Source organism: Aquarana catesbeiana, linkage group LG01, assembly GCF_042186555.1.
Source record: "Aquarana catesbeiana isolate 2022-GZ linkage group LG01, ASM4218655v1, whole genome shotgun sequence".
Classification (NCBI taxonomy): Eukaryota; Metazoa; Chordata; class Amphibia; order Anura; family Ranidae; genus Aquarana; species Aquarana catesbeiana.
This window is the reverse complement of record NC_133324.1, coordinates 550430738-550445554: the sequence shown is the minus strand read 5'-3', so window position 1 is coordinate 550445554 and position 14817 is coordinate 550430738. Positions and strand designations below refer to the sequence as shown.

The 14817-nt window shown below is 45.3% G+C and overlaps 1 protein-coding gene and 1 pseudogene across 2 annotated transcripts in view; both read left to right on the top strand.

Moving 5' to 3' along the window:
* GAK (cyclin G associated kinase) overlaps window positions 1-14817 on the top strand; it is a 181754-nt gene that overhangs the window by 118594 nt on the left and 48343 nt on the right. For both annotated transcript variants that reach the window (XM_073595786.1, XM_073595780.1), the window contains exons 18-20: window positions 6229-6308; window positions 9092-9285; window positions 9884-10018. In XM_073595786.1, the coding sequence (XP_073451887.1) occupies window positions 6229-6308; window positions 9092-9285; window positions 9884-10018 (409 nt within the window). The remainder of the gene's footprint in view (window positions 1-6228; window positions 6309-9091; window positions 9286-9883; window positions 10019-14817) is intronic.
* On the top strand, window positions 234-349 carry LOC141125161 (5S ribosomal RNA; annotated as a pseudogene).

The window sequence follows — 14817 nt, the reverse complement described above, 5'->3', positions numbered from 1 at the left end:
AAAAGGGTATTCTTGCCCCAGGCAAAGATCAGCACCATAAAGGAACTGATTTAGGTGGTCGAAGCAAGATTAATTTGTCTATTCAGCTTTGCATGAGGTTGTTGGGAAAGATGGTGGCTTCATTCGAGGCCGTTCCTTATGCTCAGTTTCATTCAAGACTGCTGCAAAACAGTATCCTATAGGCTTGGAACAAAGGGTTCAAGCTCTAGATTCCCACTGTGTCTGACTCCAAAGCCTACGGCCACATCACCCTGAAAGCACTCGATCTTGTCTGATCTTGGAGGCTAAGCAGGGTTGGGCCTGGTTAGTACCCAGATGGACCACCTGGAAATACCAGGTGCTGTAGGCTGGGTATGCCGGAGCCAAAAATCTGCTAAGGGGAAAATCCTTCAGTTACCTGGGAAGTGGTAACAACGTATGCCAGCCTTTTCTTTTTGAGTTGGGGAGCAGTCCTGGAAGAGGCAACTGTCCAAGAGAAGTGGCCCAGATCAGAAATGGCCTTGCCCATTATCATTCTAGAAATTTAGGCAGAGCACTTGGTTCTGAGGGCATGAACATTCAGTTTACAGTATTGTCCTGCCAGGATTCAATCCGACAATGCCACAGCAATGGCCTATATTAATCACCAAGAGGGCACAAGAAGTTGTGCGGCCCAGAGAAAGGTGAATCATATCCTTTCTTGGGCAGAAAACAATGTACTTTGCCTATCGGCGGTCTTCATTCTAGGAATAGAAAATTGGCAGGCGGACTACTTGAGTTGCCAGCAGTTGTTCCCGGGAGAATGGTTCCTTCACCCCGATAGCTTCCTGTCAATATGTCAAAGATGGGGGATCCCAGATGGATCTGTTTACGTCCAGGTTCAACAAAGAATTCAACAACTTTGTGTCAAAAACAAAGGATCCGCTAGCATGCGGAACAGATGCCTTGCTATTCCCGTGGAATCGGTTCTCACTGATTTATGCATTCCCTCCTATTCTGCCTGCGTCCACGACTTCTTTGCAGGATCAAGCAGGAAGGGAAGTCGGTGATTCTGGTGGCCCCCAGCAGGGCCCAGGAAATCTTGGTATGCAGAGATCGTAAAGATGACAGTAGGGGACCCATGGATCCTATCGACATGGCCAGACCTTCTTTTGCAAGGTTCGGTATTCCATCCTACTCTACAAACGCTAAATTTAACGGTTTGGCTATTGAGACCCACACTCTGAAGAAACGTGGCCTGTCAGGTTTCTAACTTGGTTAATGCAAGGGAGCCGACCTCTATAATTATATATTATGGAGTCTGGGAAGCATATGTCTCCTGGTGTGAAACCAGGGGTTGCACTCAAGGAAATGGGTCAAAGGTAGAATCCTTGACTTTCTGCAGATGGGGTGAGAAATAAAGCTGGCCTTGAGTGCTTTCTAAGGACAGGTCTCGGCCTTATCGGTATTATTTCAACGACCACTTGCTTCGCATTCTTTGGTCCGTAACTTTATTCAGGGGGTAACGCGGCTTAATCCCCGGTTAGGTCACCCCTGAACCCTTAGGACTTGAATTTCGTTTTGTCTGCATTACAAAACAGCCTTTTTTTGGGCCTATGCGACATATTCCCTTGGTCTTTTTTGACAAGGAAACTTTTTTTTTTTTTTTTTTGGTAACCATATCTGCTGCAAGAAGGGTATCAAAATTGGCTGCTTTTTCTTGAAAGGAGCCATATTATCATTGTTCACAAGGATGAGGTAGTATTGGGTCCTCATCCTAACTTTTTACCGAAGGTAGTATCAGGTTTTTATCTAAACCAGGATATTTAATAAAGTAAAGGGGGTTTGGGGGTAGGGACTTTCAGGAAGCTATGGCCTGGTAAGGTCAAGTTTTTCCATCCCTAGGGACTTTAAATGACATCATGGCCTGGTAAGGTCATAGATATCCATCCCATTGACATATAGAGAAAGAGGTTAATTAACAAAAAGTTAATTAACAAGAAGGGTGGGACTTTGTGTGAAGCATGTAGCAGTAAGGAGGTAAATGAGTGAACATAAAAAGATCTTTTGTTAATAATAGTTTATTAAGAGCTGAATAATAACCATACATGATTCCGATAATAAAGATATATGGTAACATACATGATGCATCTTGGTACATAGCACAATACATACATACACACATGTGACCCTAGTAACAATGGTAACAGTAGGTAAGATGGTAGCAATAAAAATTGGTTTCTCATGGAATAGCCACACAAAATATTTTAGTTCACCACATGGGAACCTGATTAAAAATGATTCATACGTATTGCCTGCAGGACCTACGGTCTCGCTATACCTGTGGGGGTTCATAATACATAGTAGCTTAAATAATCTGGTGAATTGGATAGAGACACGGCAACCAGTAGCTCTACGCGTTTCGTGGCTTAAAGTGCCATTCGTCAGGAGCAGACACGTGTAGGATCTGTAAATATATGGTAATGGAAATGAGCAAAAAGGTAATAAAGTAAAAAAAAGTAAAAAAATTAGGATTGGAGGTAAAATGCAGGACCTCCTAAACCAAGGCTTACTTGTTGAAGTTAATTGTGTCAGTGGTGTAGTGGCAACGCATCACAAGCGCTCCGGGCTTATCTCCGGCCAGGAGCTGAGGCGGACACCCCCACGGGGATATAAGGGGTGATATCCAGGGCGAGCACGGCAGTGGGGACCTTCGAAATGATGAGTGGACAGTTAGTGAGCGAAAGAAGTGGAGGGAAAGAAGGGGAAGAGGAGAGGAAGGGAGGAAGGATAAAGAAATAGAAAAAAAAAAAAAAAGGAGAAGAGGAAGGGAAGGGGAAGGAGGGGAGGGAAAAGTGGATGGGCGAGAGATGATGGGGACAGTGGGGAAATTGAAGAGGGAGATGGAAGAAAGAAAAAGGGGATAAAGGAGAGGGGGGGGTGGAGGGCAAAGGGCCGTGCAGATAAATAACAAAAGACCAAGCAGCAAACAAGAGAGTAGCCTGGGTTAAGGTGGAAGGAGTGAAAAAAATTATTAGAGTGATGGAAGGCATAGTGACGGAAGTGAGAGTAGAAGGAAAGTGAAAGTGGGGAATGAAACCATGAGAGTGATAAACCAATTGGAAGTGAAATCCAAATAATGTTACCTCATGAGAATGAAGGACCCAAACATGGGTAGCAAGGAGTGAGGTAACGTTATTTGGATTTCCTCCCCCCCCCCCCCATACTCTTACCATTGTTACTAGTGTCACATGTATGTATGTATTGTGCTATGTGCCAAGATGCATCATGTACCGTATATACTCGAGTACAAGTCGAGTTTTTCAGCACATTTTTTTTGTGCTGAAAGTGCCCCCCTCGACTTATACTCGAGTCAAGCACTTTTCTGCAGCAAAAAATTTCATTTTCCGAACCGATTTGGGGCCCCGTATCTCAGGGCCACTTGGTGCTAGGAACCCCAAATTTGGTGTGCCAACGAAGTGGAACCACAACATATCCAAAGCTGAAGTTCCTAGCACTAAGTGGCCCCGAGATACGGGGCCCCAAAATCGGTTTGGAAAATGTCATTCTCTGCTGCAGAAAAGTGCTTGACATTTTCTGAACCGAATTTGGGGCCCCATATCTCAGGGCCACTTGGTGCTAGGAACCCCAAATTTGGTGTGCAAAGCCAGTGGAACTGGTACCACAACATATCCAAAGCTAGGGTCCCTAGCACCAAGTGGCCCCGAGATACGTGGCCCCAAACCTGGTTCGGAAAATGTCATTCTCTGCTGCAGAAAAGTGCTTGACGTTTTCTGAACTGATTTTTGGGGCCCTGTATCTCGGGGCCACTTGGTACTAGAAATGCCAGCTTTGGAAATTTTATGGTGCTAGTTCCACTGGGTTTGCACACCAAATTTGGGGTTCTTAACACTAAGTGGCCCCGAGATAGGGGGCCCCAAAGTCAGTCAACTGTGTCCATCTGCAGCAATGTCCTTTTGGGACCCTTTGGGTTCAGAGACCCCAAATTTTGGCTGCAGCTAGGGGGCATCTAGGAGCCCTTAACTACCGAGTTTGAAGTTCAGGGGACCTATGGCTGCAAATGGGCACAGTGAGGCATGCAAATGGGCACAGTGAGGCTGCAAATGGGCATTGTTGACCCTCTTTCCACTTACAGTGCATTTCTCACCCTCGTCTTATACCCGGGTCAATACGTTTTTTCCCATTTTTTTGTGGTAAATTAGGGCCTCGACTTATACTCGAGTATATACGGTATGTTACCTTATATCTTTATTATCGGAATCATGTATGGTTATTATTCAGCTCTTAATAAACTATTATTAACAAAAGATCTTTTTATGTTTTACCTCCTTGCTGCTACATGCTTCACACAAAGTCCCACCCTTCTTGTTAATTAACTTTTTATTAATTAACCTCTTTCTCTATAAACCAGGATCTTGTTCTATCTTCATTTTTTTCCAGAACCCTGTACTATGGAAGAAAAATCACTACATTCTCTTGATGTGGTGAGAGCAGTCTACTTAAAGACGACTGCTCAGATTCGGAAAACGGATGTTTTATTTGTATTGCCTGAAGGTCCTAAAAGAGGACAGGCAGCATGGTAATCTACTATTCTAAATGGATTTGTTCTAGCTTATTGTTTAAAGAGGTAGTTTCTACCCTCTCAAATCAAAACGCACTCCTCTAGGGCTGTTAGTGCTTCGTGGACAGTGCACCACCAAGCCTCCATGGCTCAAATCTGCAAGGCCGCAACTTGGTCTTCAATCCATAAATTTACCATATTCTATCAGGTGTATGTAAAAAGACACAAGGATTTTGCCTTTGGGCGCAGTGTACTGCAGGCAGCAGTATAAGTCCTCTGATCTCATGGTGCCCTACTTTTGTTGTGTCTCCCTCCCCTCAGTTGGCATTGCTCTGGGACATCTCACATAGTAATTACTATGGCTCTGTGTCCCATGATGCACGAATCAAGAAAATAGGATTTTTTTAACAGCTTACCTGTAAAACCCTTTTCTTTTGAAGTACATCACGGGACACAGAGGTCCCGCCCCTCTTTCTAGTATACACGTGTATTGCTTTGCTACAAAACGGAGACTCTCCCGGTATGGGAGGGGTTATATAGGGAGGCAACTTCCTGTTTAGGGTGTGCCAGTGTCCAGCACCTGAAGGTGGACTATAACCCACATAATAATTACTATGGCTCTGTGTCCCGTGATGTACTTCTAAATCCTATTATTGCTAATTTAGTACCAAAAATGTTTTTGATGTGTTAGCTTAATAAGGTAATAATTGTTTAAAGAAGTATGGCCAAAGCTTTCTTGCATACATCTCTTATGGATCATAGGTGTGCAGTTTGTTCTGCACACACGTTCTGCAGGCTAAAGCCCACTGTGAGCTGACATTACTCACCAGGTCCAGGCTGGGAAAAGATCCTGACTTTACAGTTGGGATCCACCCATATGCCTGGATCGGCAGCTGGCTCAGCCTCTCGGCTGCACTGCTGGTAGACTGAGCCAGCCGCTTCTTTCCCTCCCCATTCCAACACTCCTATGAGTACTGGGGGGCAGAGCAGAGAGCCAATGACTGACAGTCACATCTCTCTGCTCGCAGCGGAGGGGGAGAACTGAGCATTCAGTGGTGTTTGATCGCTCAGTTCTCACTGCAGAGATGACAGGGGACAGATGCAGCATCGGGTCAATGCTGAATTCACCTAGGTGAGTATAAGCTAGGGCTTGGGGCTTGACAAATCCCAGGTCACCATGGCGACTAGAAATTGTATCCTGGTACCTGTGCTTTTGTCAGCCAATCACTGTTGCAGGCATGAAAATTTTATTTTGACCAACGCCCGGAACATGCAGCTTTGGGCTCATGGCAGGTGTTTTTTTTTTTTTCTACTTTTAGCCCTGTTCTGCCTCTGCTGCCGCCTGATTGCTTCCACACACCTAGGTAAAGTATCCCTCCCAAGGCAATTTTTTTTTTTAGCTGGCTCCTAGATTCAAAGCAAAAATGTCAAGCCTGCTTTAAGGTTTTTTGTTTGGTTTAAAAAAAAAAAATACTTCTCTTTTAACATGCATTACTGCAATGCATTGGTGTAAAAGGGGCTCTTTACAAACAGTAAAGTGGTAGTAGGGGGATCTGGCCTCCAAAATGTTAATATTTGTATAACATTTTAGCGTCCCTGTATGCAATAATCTATCACATTCCTTTTTACTATGTATGTTTGTATAGTGATTTAACTCCAGGTATTGAAAATGTTTTTGTTTGTTTCAGATGACTTCAATGAAGATGTTCCAGATTCAGTTTCACACAGGCTTTGTTCCTAGAAATGCCACTACTGTGAAGTTTTCAAAGTATGTAGATATGTTTTAACTGCTGGGTTTTAGAACTGTGTACCACTTACAGTAGGTGACCGCGATATTGTGTCAATCTCGCCGCACTTCTCGGCGAGATTTGACACCTACGAGCCCCATCGCAGGGGCCAGCGCCGAGATGGCTCACTCATCGCGAAAGGAAAACTTTGTTTTCCTTCCGCGATGAGTGACAGGCAGTGCTGACAGCTGTCTGGTATGAATCCTGAGGCGGGAACACCGCGCCAAATTTTAAATGAAAAAACCGGCGTGGGTTCCCCCCTCGGAGGCATACCAGGCCCTTAGGTCTGGCATGGATTGTAAGGGGAACCCCCTATGCCAAAAAATCGGCGTGGGGGTCCCCCCCAAATCCATACCAGACCCTTATCCGAGCATGCAGCCCGGCCGGCCAGGAAAGGGGGTGGGGACGAGCGAGCGGCCCCACCCCTCCTGAGCCGTACCAGGCCGCATGCCCTCAACATGGGGGGGTGGGTGCCTTGGGGGAGGGGGGCGCCCTGCGGCCCCCCCACCCCAAAGCACCTTGTCCCCATGTTGATGAGGACAAGGGCCTCTTCCCGACAACCCTGGCCGTTGGTTGTCGGGGTCTGCGGGCGGGGGGCTTATCGGAATCCGGGAGCCCCCCTTAATAAGGGGGCCCCCAGATCCCGGCCCCCCACCCTGTGTGAATGAGTTTGGGGTACATGGTACCCCTACCCATTCACCTAGGGAAAAGTGTCAATATAAAAAACACACAGTACACAGGTTTTAAGAGTAATTTATTAGTCAGCTCCGGGGGTCTTCTTCCGACTTCGGGGGGTCCCCTTCCGACTTCTCCCGGTGTTCGGCCTCTTCTCCCGGTGTTCGGCCTCTTCTCCCGGGCCCCACCGCTATCTTCTTCCAGCTCTATTGCCAGCGAGGGGCCCGGTCTGCTGCCGCTGTCTTGTCGCCGCTGTCTTGTCGCCGCTGTCTCGCCGCCGCTGTCTTGCCGCTTCTTCTCTTCTTTTCTTCTTCCCCGATGTTGACACGACGCTCTCTCCGACTCGAATGCTGTGTGCGAGCTGCGGAGCCATTTATATAGGCGGTAACCCCGCCCCCTTACGACGTCATGGTCCCAGCATGCGCAGGGACTCTGGCGTCATAAGGGGGCGTGACCCCAGAGTCCCTGCGCATGCTGGGACCATGACGTCGTAAGGGGGCGGGGTAACCGCCTATATAAATGGCTCCGCAGCTCCCACACAGCATTCGAGTCGGAGAGAGCGTCGTGTCAACATCGGGGAAGAAGAAAAGAAGAGAAGAAGCGGCGAGACAGCGGCGGCGAGACAGCGGCAGCAGACCGGGCCCCTCGCTGGCAATAGAGCTGGAAGAAGATAGCGGTGGGGCCCGGGAGAAGAGGCCGAACACCGGGAGAAGAGGCCGAACACCGGGAGAAGTCGGAAGGGGACCCCCCGAAGTCGGAAGAAGACCCCCGGAGCTGACTAATAAATTACTCTTAAAACCTGTGTACTGTGTGTTTTTTATATTGACACTTTTCCCTAGGTGAATGGGTAGGGGTACCATGTACCCCAAACTCATTCACACAGGGTGGGGGGCCGGGATCTGGGGGCCCCCTTATTAAGGGGGGCTCCCGGATTCCGATAAGCCCCCCGCCCGCAGACCCCGACAACCAACGGCCAGGGTTGTCGGGAAGAGGCCCTTGTCCTCATCAACATGGGGACAAGGTGCTTTGGGGTGGGGGGGCCGCAGGGCGCCCCCCTCCCCCTAGGCACCCACCCCCCCATGTTGAGGGCATGCGGCCTGGTACGGCTCAGGAGGGGGGGGGCCGCTCGCTCGTCCCCACCCCCTTTCCTGGCCGGCCGGGCTGCATGCTCGGATAAGGGTCTGGTATGGATTTGGGGGGGACCCCCACGCCGATTTTTCGGCATAGGGGGTTCCCCTTACAATCCATGCCAGACCTAAGGGCCTGGTATGCCTCCGAGGGGGGAACCCACGCCGGTTTTTTCATTTAAAATTTGGCGCGGTGTTCCCGCCTCAGGATTCATACCAGACAGCTGTCAGCACTGCCTGTCACTCATCGCGGAAGGAAAACAAAGTTTTCCTTTCCCGATGAGCGAGCCAGCGCGATATTCACAGTACCCTGTCGCCGAGAACCAGTGCGATGGTATCGCGCTGGAAACACAATCTCGCGGTCAGGTACTGTATGTTTTGTATTCAGTCTTTTACGAAGCACATACAGTTCCTGAATGCAGTTATTTTCTTTATGTACTATGTCACCTGCCTTGTTAGTGCGGTCACTGACAAAGCCTTCTCTAAACTTGCCCAAATAACTTTTTTTTCCCCCTTTAAATACATTTCATGTATAATATTCCAGAGCCTGGCAACATTTGACTTGTAGTCATATGATCATTAATCCTGTTGTTTAAATATTTCCTACTTTAACTTTTTCCATGTACTGCTGACCTTGCACTTCCCGAACATTTTTTTTACTTCCTGTTTTTCCTGCAGTGTAACAGTTGGAATCTGCTGTTTTTATTTATTCTTGAATTCTTTTACTTTATCTGCATTAAATATCAAAAGTTATGACTGAGCAAAGAACAGGAGGAAGGCAAGACAGAAGACTGGTATCTTACATTTCTATCTGGAATGGGATGTGATCTGTCCAATTTTGGTTTCATTTCTATTTTGGAATCGGGATATACATTTTTTTTCTGCTCTGTAATGGTTTTTCTGAAATGTATTTTTTATGTTTGACAACGACATGTTTAATTTCATTTTGTATTTTCCTATAGATATGATCTGGATGCCTGTGACATACAAGAAAAATATCCAGACTTATTTCAAGTAAATCTGGAAGTTGAAGTGTCTTCTAGAGACAAACCTGCAAGTGTCACTCCACCATGGGAAAACCTCAACACCAAGAGATTGACGCCTAAAATACTGTTTTCAAGCCGGGAAGAGCAACAAGAAATCCTGTCAAAATTTGGTAAAGGGACATGGGAATAGAGGGTTCTTTAAAACCACATATTTTATTATTCTAAAACCTTCCTGATCTTTGCTTTCTCAGCGTGACTTGTTTGCTGCTGCGGAACTCTTAAAGTTTATGTATAGCTAAACCTTATATATAACTTTAGATAGAGTAGGAAAGGATTAAACTCCTGTCAGTTTATTTTTGCTGTCTGTGTCCTGTTAGATTTCCTTCACTTGCTCGCTCAGATATGTAACCGGGAGTGGCTGAAAAGTGAGGGGAATTCCTCACTTGCCATTCAAATGGGTGTCCTAGTCTCACCTCCCGTTCTGGTGACAGCTGTAAAATCTTTGATTTCCCATCACTTTCTGTCTTGGTGACAGAACACATAGTGGATGGATCAGCAGAGACACAGATAACTATGAAAGCGTGACAGGATTTTAATTCATCCCCACTATATCTAGAATTAGGAAAAATACACTTTTAAGGTTGCTCTTTTTGACAAGTTGAGGATTAGTGAATTGGATAACTGATTATTAATACGTACTCTGCATGTGAAAGAAGAAGACATTTAATAAAGATTAGAGATTGTGAACAATACAACTTGCTCTTTTAGGAAAACCTGAATTACCCAGACAGCCAGGATCAACTGCACAGTATGAAGCTGACACATGCCCAGCAGAACATTCTCCAGAGCCACCAAACTCTGATGCGCTAAAGAAGAACTTCTTCCAGACACTTGATTGGCACGGTAACTAAACAAAAATGTTTTATAGGGTAGTTTGAAAGTTTGAATATTTTATTATTTCAGGGTATTACTATATGAAGCATGTTGATTTGAAGCAGTTTCTTTTGTATTCATTATGAAATATCAGAAACTAGGCAGAAGGGAGAAATAAGATAAAGACGACTAACAGTAAAGTAGAAAAGGGAGGAAAGAAGGGCAAAGGGGAGAACACAATAATATTTGTGCAGTGCTTGTTTGCCTTGCATTATCTTAGACCAGTGTTTTATTCACCTTTAACTCTTTAAAATTATGCACAACCTTTGAGACACCCCATTCTAAAATGTAGAAACCAAACTAGTAGTTTTATTTAAAGCAGCAACATCCAGGCATGTGGGTCACCCAACCTTAGATGCAATTATTCCTTCACCTTTGCACACTGCTACTAACTAGTATTCTAGCATGTCTCTTCTCCCTCAGTTTCTCTCCCTTTCTTAGCCAATGTAAACACAGTGCTAACGGGGGGGGTCAAATAAGGATGGTGTGCTGGCGCCTGATGTCCTCCTTATCAACCGATTACATCATTGGTTGTCAGGATGCTAGTGGCTGGCCTATGCGATGCTCAGAGTTTAATAGCTGCACTATAAAAACCTGTGGCTTTGTGTAACAAAAATGCAGGCTTGATCCACTTGGTGGCTTGTTAACAACTTTTGGGCAATTTGTAGTAATTTTTAGCAATTTTACCAAGGCACCCCTGAAGAACCCAGAAGGCACCCTGGTTGAAAGAGGCGGTCTTTGACAAATGTATGTGTCTGTGCCTAGTATTGTATATAAATTAACAGATTGTTTGAGTACCTGTAGTCCACAAAGCTGTCTGTTTGTGTAAAGGCTTCAGCCTTTCCAATATCTTCAATAGGGATGCACTGATATCGAATACTCGTGAAGATGCTCCCGAAACCGATAGTTTCGCATTCGCATGCGATTTGAACAGAAGAGCAGTGCAATTCCTGTCTGAATCGAATGCAATTTCCTCCACCACTCCTGTGTGCATGAACCCAGTAAAGAAAGCAAAGCGCAACAAGGGTGCCCACTCTCCCCACTTCTATTGATCCTGGCACTGGAACCCTTGGCGGAGGCACTCCAAACCCATCCAGACATAACAAGGGTAGAAGTAGCGGGTACCTCGCACAAAATATCGTTGTTCGCAGACGATATCTTTCTGTCCATAACTAAACCTAGAATCACCCTCCCTAACCTACTTTCTCTCTTAAATACCTTTGCAATGTTCTCGGGCTATCCGTCAGTCCTGCCAAATCTAAAACTGTGTCGATCAACCTTCCACCCTCAGAACTGGCATCCCTACAAACTGCATTTTCCTTCCAGTGGTTGCCTTCATTGCCCTATCTGGGGATTAGGCTTACCCCAGCGTATTCAGAACTTTATCAAGCCACGTCTGCCACATTCCCTTCGGTTGTGGGACTCGGTTAAATACTCAGTGGGCCTGATCTCTCCTCATCTTCCCTTACTCCGCCTCATTCATTGTCCATTATTCCCACCAGGGCACGATAACCCACTACACTTCTCTTGGTGGGCTGAGAATGGTTTTGTAGATATTCACTCCTTGTTCACCCCCACCAGGATAATTCCACTTGAAGCCCTTCGTTTCTCACATGATATCCCCCTTCGAGACCACTAAAGCTATTTACAGCTTCATCATTTTCTCAAACAACTTATAAAATCTCGACTGACCCCTTATACTTTGACCCCTTTTGAAAACCTTTGCAGATCACGTCCCCATTCTTCTGGTCTAATCTCTTTAATCTATGCAGCCATAATTTGTTCCAAAAAAAACACCTTTGAGACCTTACCATCTCCAGTGGGAGACGGAGCCCGGAAAACAGCTAGATCGGCAGGACTGGCAGGTCATGACTATTGCACTATCCAAATGCTCCAAGAATGTTCTCTTCTTGGAAAATGCTTATAAAGTGTTTTACAGATGGTATTACACACCGGCCAGATTGGCAGGTTTTATTCCATCCTATTCCCCCTTATGTTTCCGTGGGTGTTCTCAAGAGGGAACAATGGCACACATCTGGTACACATGTCAAAAAGTGTGCAGATTGTGGGTCAGGGTTTATACACTCCTTCGCAATCTTTTCCACACCAACCTAAGGCTCTTCTGTGGAAACTTTAACGAAACGTCCCACACTTCGCTTGAGTGCTGTCGTCATATACCACTTCCTCCCAGTCTGAATATAGATATTAGATATTCCAACTGCTAACAACCAGAAAACAAGACAACACTCGTTTGGTTGCTGAATATGAACTGTTTTATTTGAGAGGACGCACATCTATATAGCAGGCTGACAATACAAACTGTAACCAGAAACCGAATTAACATTAGCTAGTTTACTAATCATTTACGCAGACTTGGTGACTCAGAGATATGACCTTTCAGGGTAGACTTGCAGTCTTCTAGCTCACTGACTATACAATACATATTATAAATATCAACACAGAAATCCTTCACACAAAAGCAGGGTTAATTGGCACAAACAACAATGGGTGAAAGACTCTTAGAAGCCATACTAGACTTATTTACATTATAGCAGACAACAGACAGAAAGGTGGCTAGAGTTGATGACATCAGCATCTTCTAACAGTATGTGTCCCAACAGTATGAATCCGTCACTATTTCTAATATGGCATATACAGGGTTCCCAGAGTCTGTGTGTCTTGGGGGGGGGGGGGGGGGGGAGAGAGACATGGACCTGAATCCAAAGTAACATCACCTCAAGGGTCCCCAGGCATACATCTCACATAGGCAAAATCCAAGGCCCATAATTAGGCAAGAGGCCAGCATTCAGTCCCCTCCAAAAGCCTCTGTTCCGGGTGAGTCCATCACAGAAACCAATTGCAGAACTACTTTGCCCAGAACGCCAGTTGGCGTTGCACCTTTTTACTGCAACTAAATTGATCATAGCGAGGGCCTGGACATCAGACTCTCAGTTTTGAAGCAGTCAAAGTCTGCGTAAATGACATTATGTAAATAAAAAATTGACAGCCATATTATCAGACACCCATGATAAATTCCTCCGGGTTTGGCAACCTTGGGTAGCTCATAATCACCCTTCAAGATTTGATCCACCGCTCCTTTCACTCCAGTATGCCTCTGCCCCCCTCCCCCCGCCCACTCCTCACCCCCTTTCCTCACTCACTTTTTCTGTTCTACACTCCTATCCTATCACTTCTCCTTTCCTCCTCCTCTCCTCCATTTTCTTCCTTGCTTTTCTTCGTATTTGGCCCACCGGGCTCAGCCCTGGATGTGATGGTTACTTGGTGAAAAACCATTCCTTTTTGACAAATAGATATACTAATTCTTGAGAAAAGACAGGTACTGTAGATATCTCCTGATCGCTTCACTTATGACTCTGTAAGATCGTTATTACTTATACCTGGTGCAGCGTGCTCTCATATCCCCAGGTCTCTTAAGGTGACAGTAACCTCTTGCCGGTTATACATGATCGTCCTTGGACTTCCAAGGGCCTGCTCAAATCTCTACGACTTAGATTAGCCTTTTCACTTTTTGAAGTCTTCTTCCATGCTATGACCATCAATGCTACTGTATTGTTATGTTGAACTGAACTTTAATAAAAACCCTTTGTACAAGAAAGCAAAGCGCCATGTAGTGCAGCAATAGGCAGTTTATGAAAATTTTATAACTGACAAATATCTAGTCAAATCCATATCCTCAATGTCCCCTTCCCACCGATGATGGTAACCCATGGTTGCTGAAGGAGATGTCCGGGGGTCCGCCCCCAAGCTGACCTCACTTCTGCCTTAAACCCACAGGAGTCCTGTAACTTCTCCAGCCCTGTGAGCACCACCAGTGGCCATGATTTGCTATCATCGGCAGGACGGGACACAGCTATGGATTTGACTTTACTTTGTGAGTTGTTATAACATTTTAATAAACTGCCTATTGCTGCACTACCTGGTGCTTCGCTATCTTTACTGGGTTCGCACACACAGGAGCAGTGGGGGGAGTCGCATGCAATTCAGACAGGAATCCACAGCATTCCTGTACAAATCGCATTTGATTCTTTGCAGTGCGATTTGGTTTCATGCAAAATAAAATGGGCACAAAATTTCCTGTAAAGTATTGGTACTCGGTATCGGCGAGTACTTGACCGAAAGTATTGGTTCTCGCACTCGCTGCTGCTGCTAAAAATCCCATATCCGTACATTCCTAATCTTTAGATATAATAAAATTGTATATTTACCTTGCCAAAAGGGAGCATATAAGAGAAATGTATTATTAGAGTTTACATACACTTGAATTTTTTTTTATTGTGCGATTTGTAGGCAAAGCAACAGGTATCTTTTAATGCATGGTCTTTTATGTTGTAAAGGAGACTAAGAACTCTGATGTAAAGGGAAGATCCCATTTTGGACTGAGGCGCTTCAAGTTTTAGAGCACTTTTTCAAAAGGTGCCATTACTTGGCAGAAACACCACAAGGACAGTACTTAATGCAATCAATCATTGCATTTTCTGCTTTTTTCCCTCTGTTTTCAGCTTTTGATCTGGCCAGTAACACACTTCCTGTATTAGAGTGCCCATACTCTGGATGGAGATGCACAGGGGACACAACAGACAGCAGTTTTGTCAGTCTTAAAGCGGAGTGTTAAATGGCTTGTTGTATCCCTGTAAACTGATACATCTGGAAAAGAGCTTGTTCTTTTGAAAAACCGTTTTATTGGCTGGATCACCAGATTAAAATAGAAGGGAAAAAAAGCCTAAAAAAGAAAACCAATGCAGACTTCA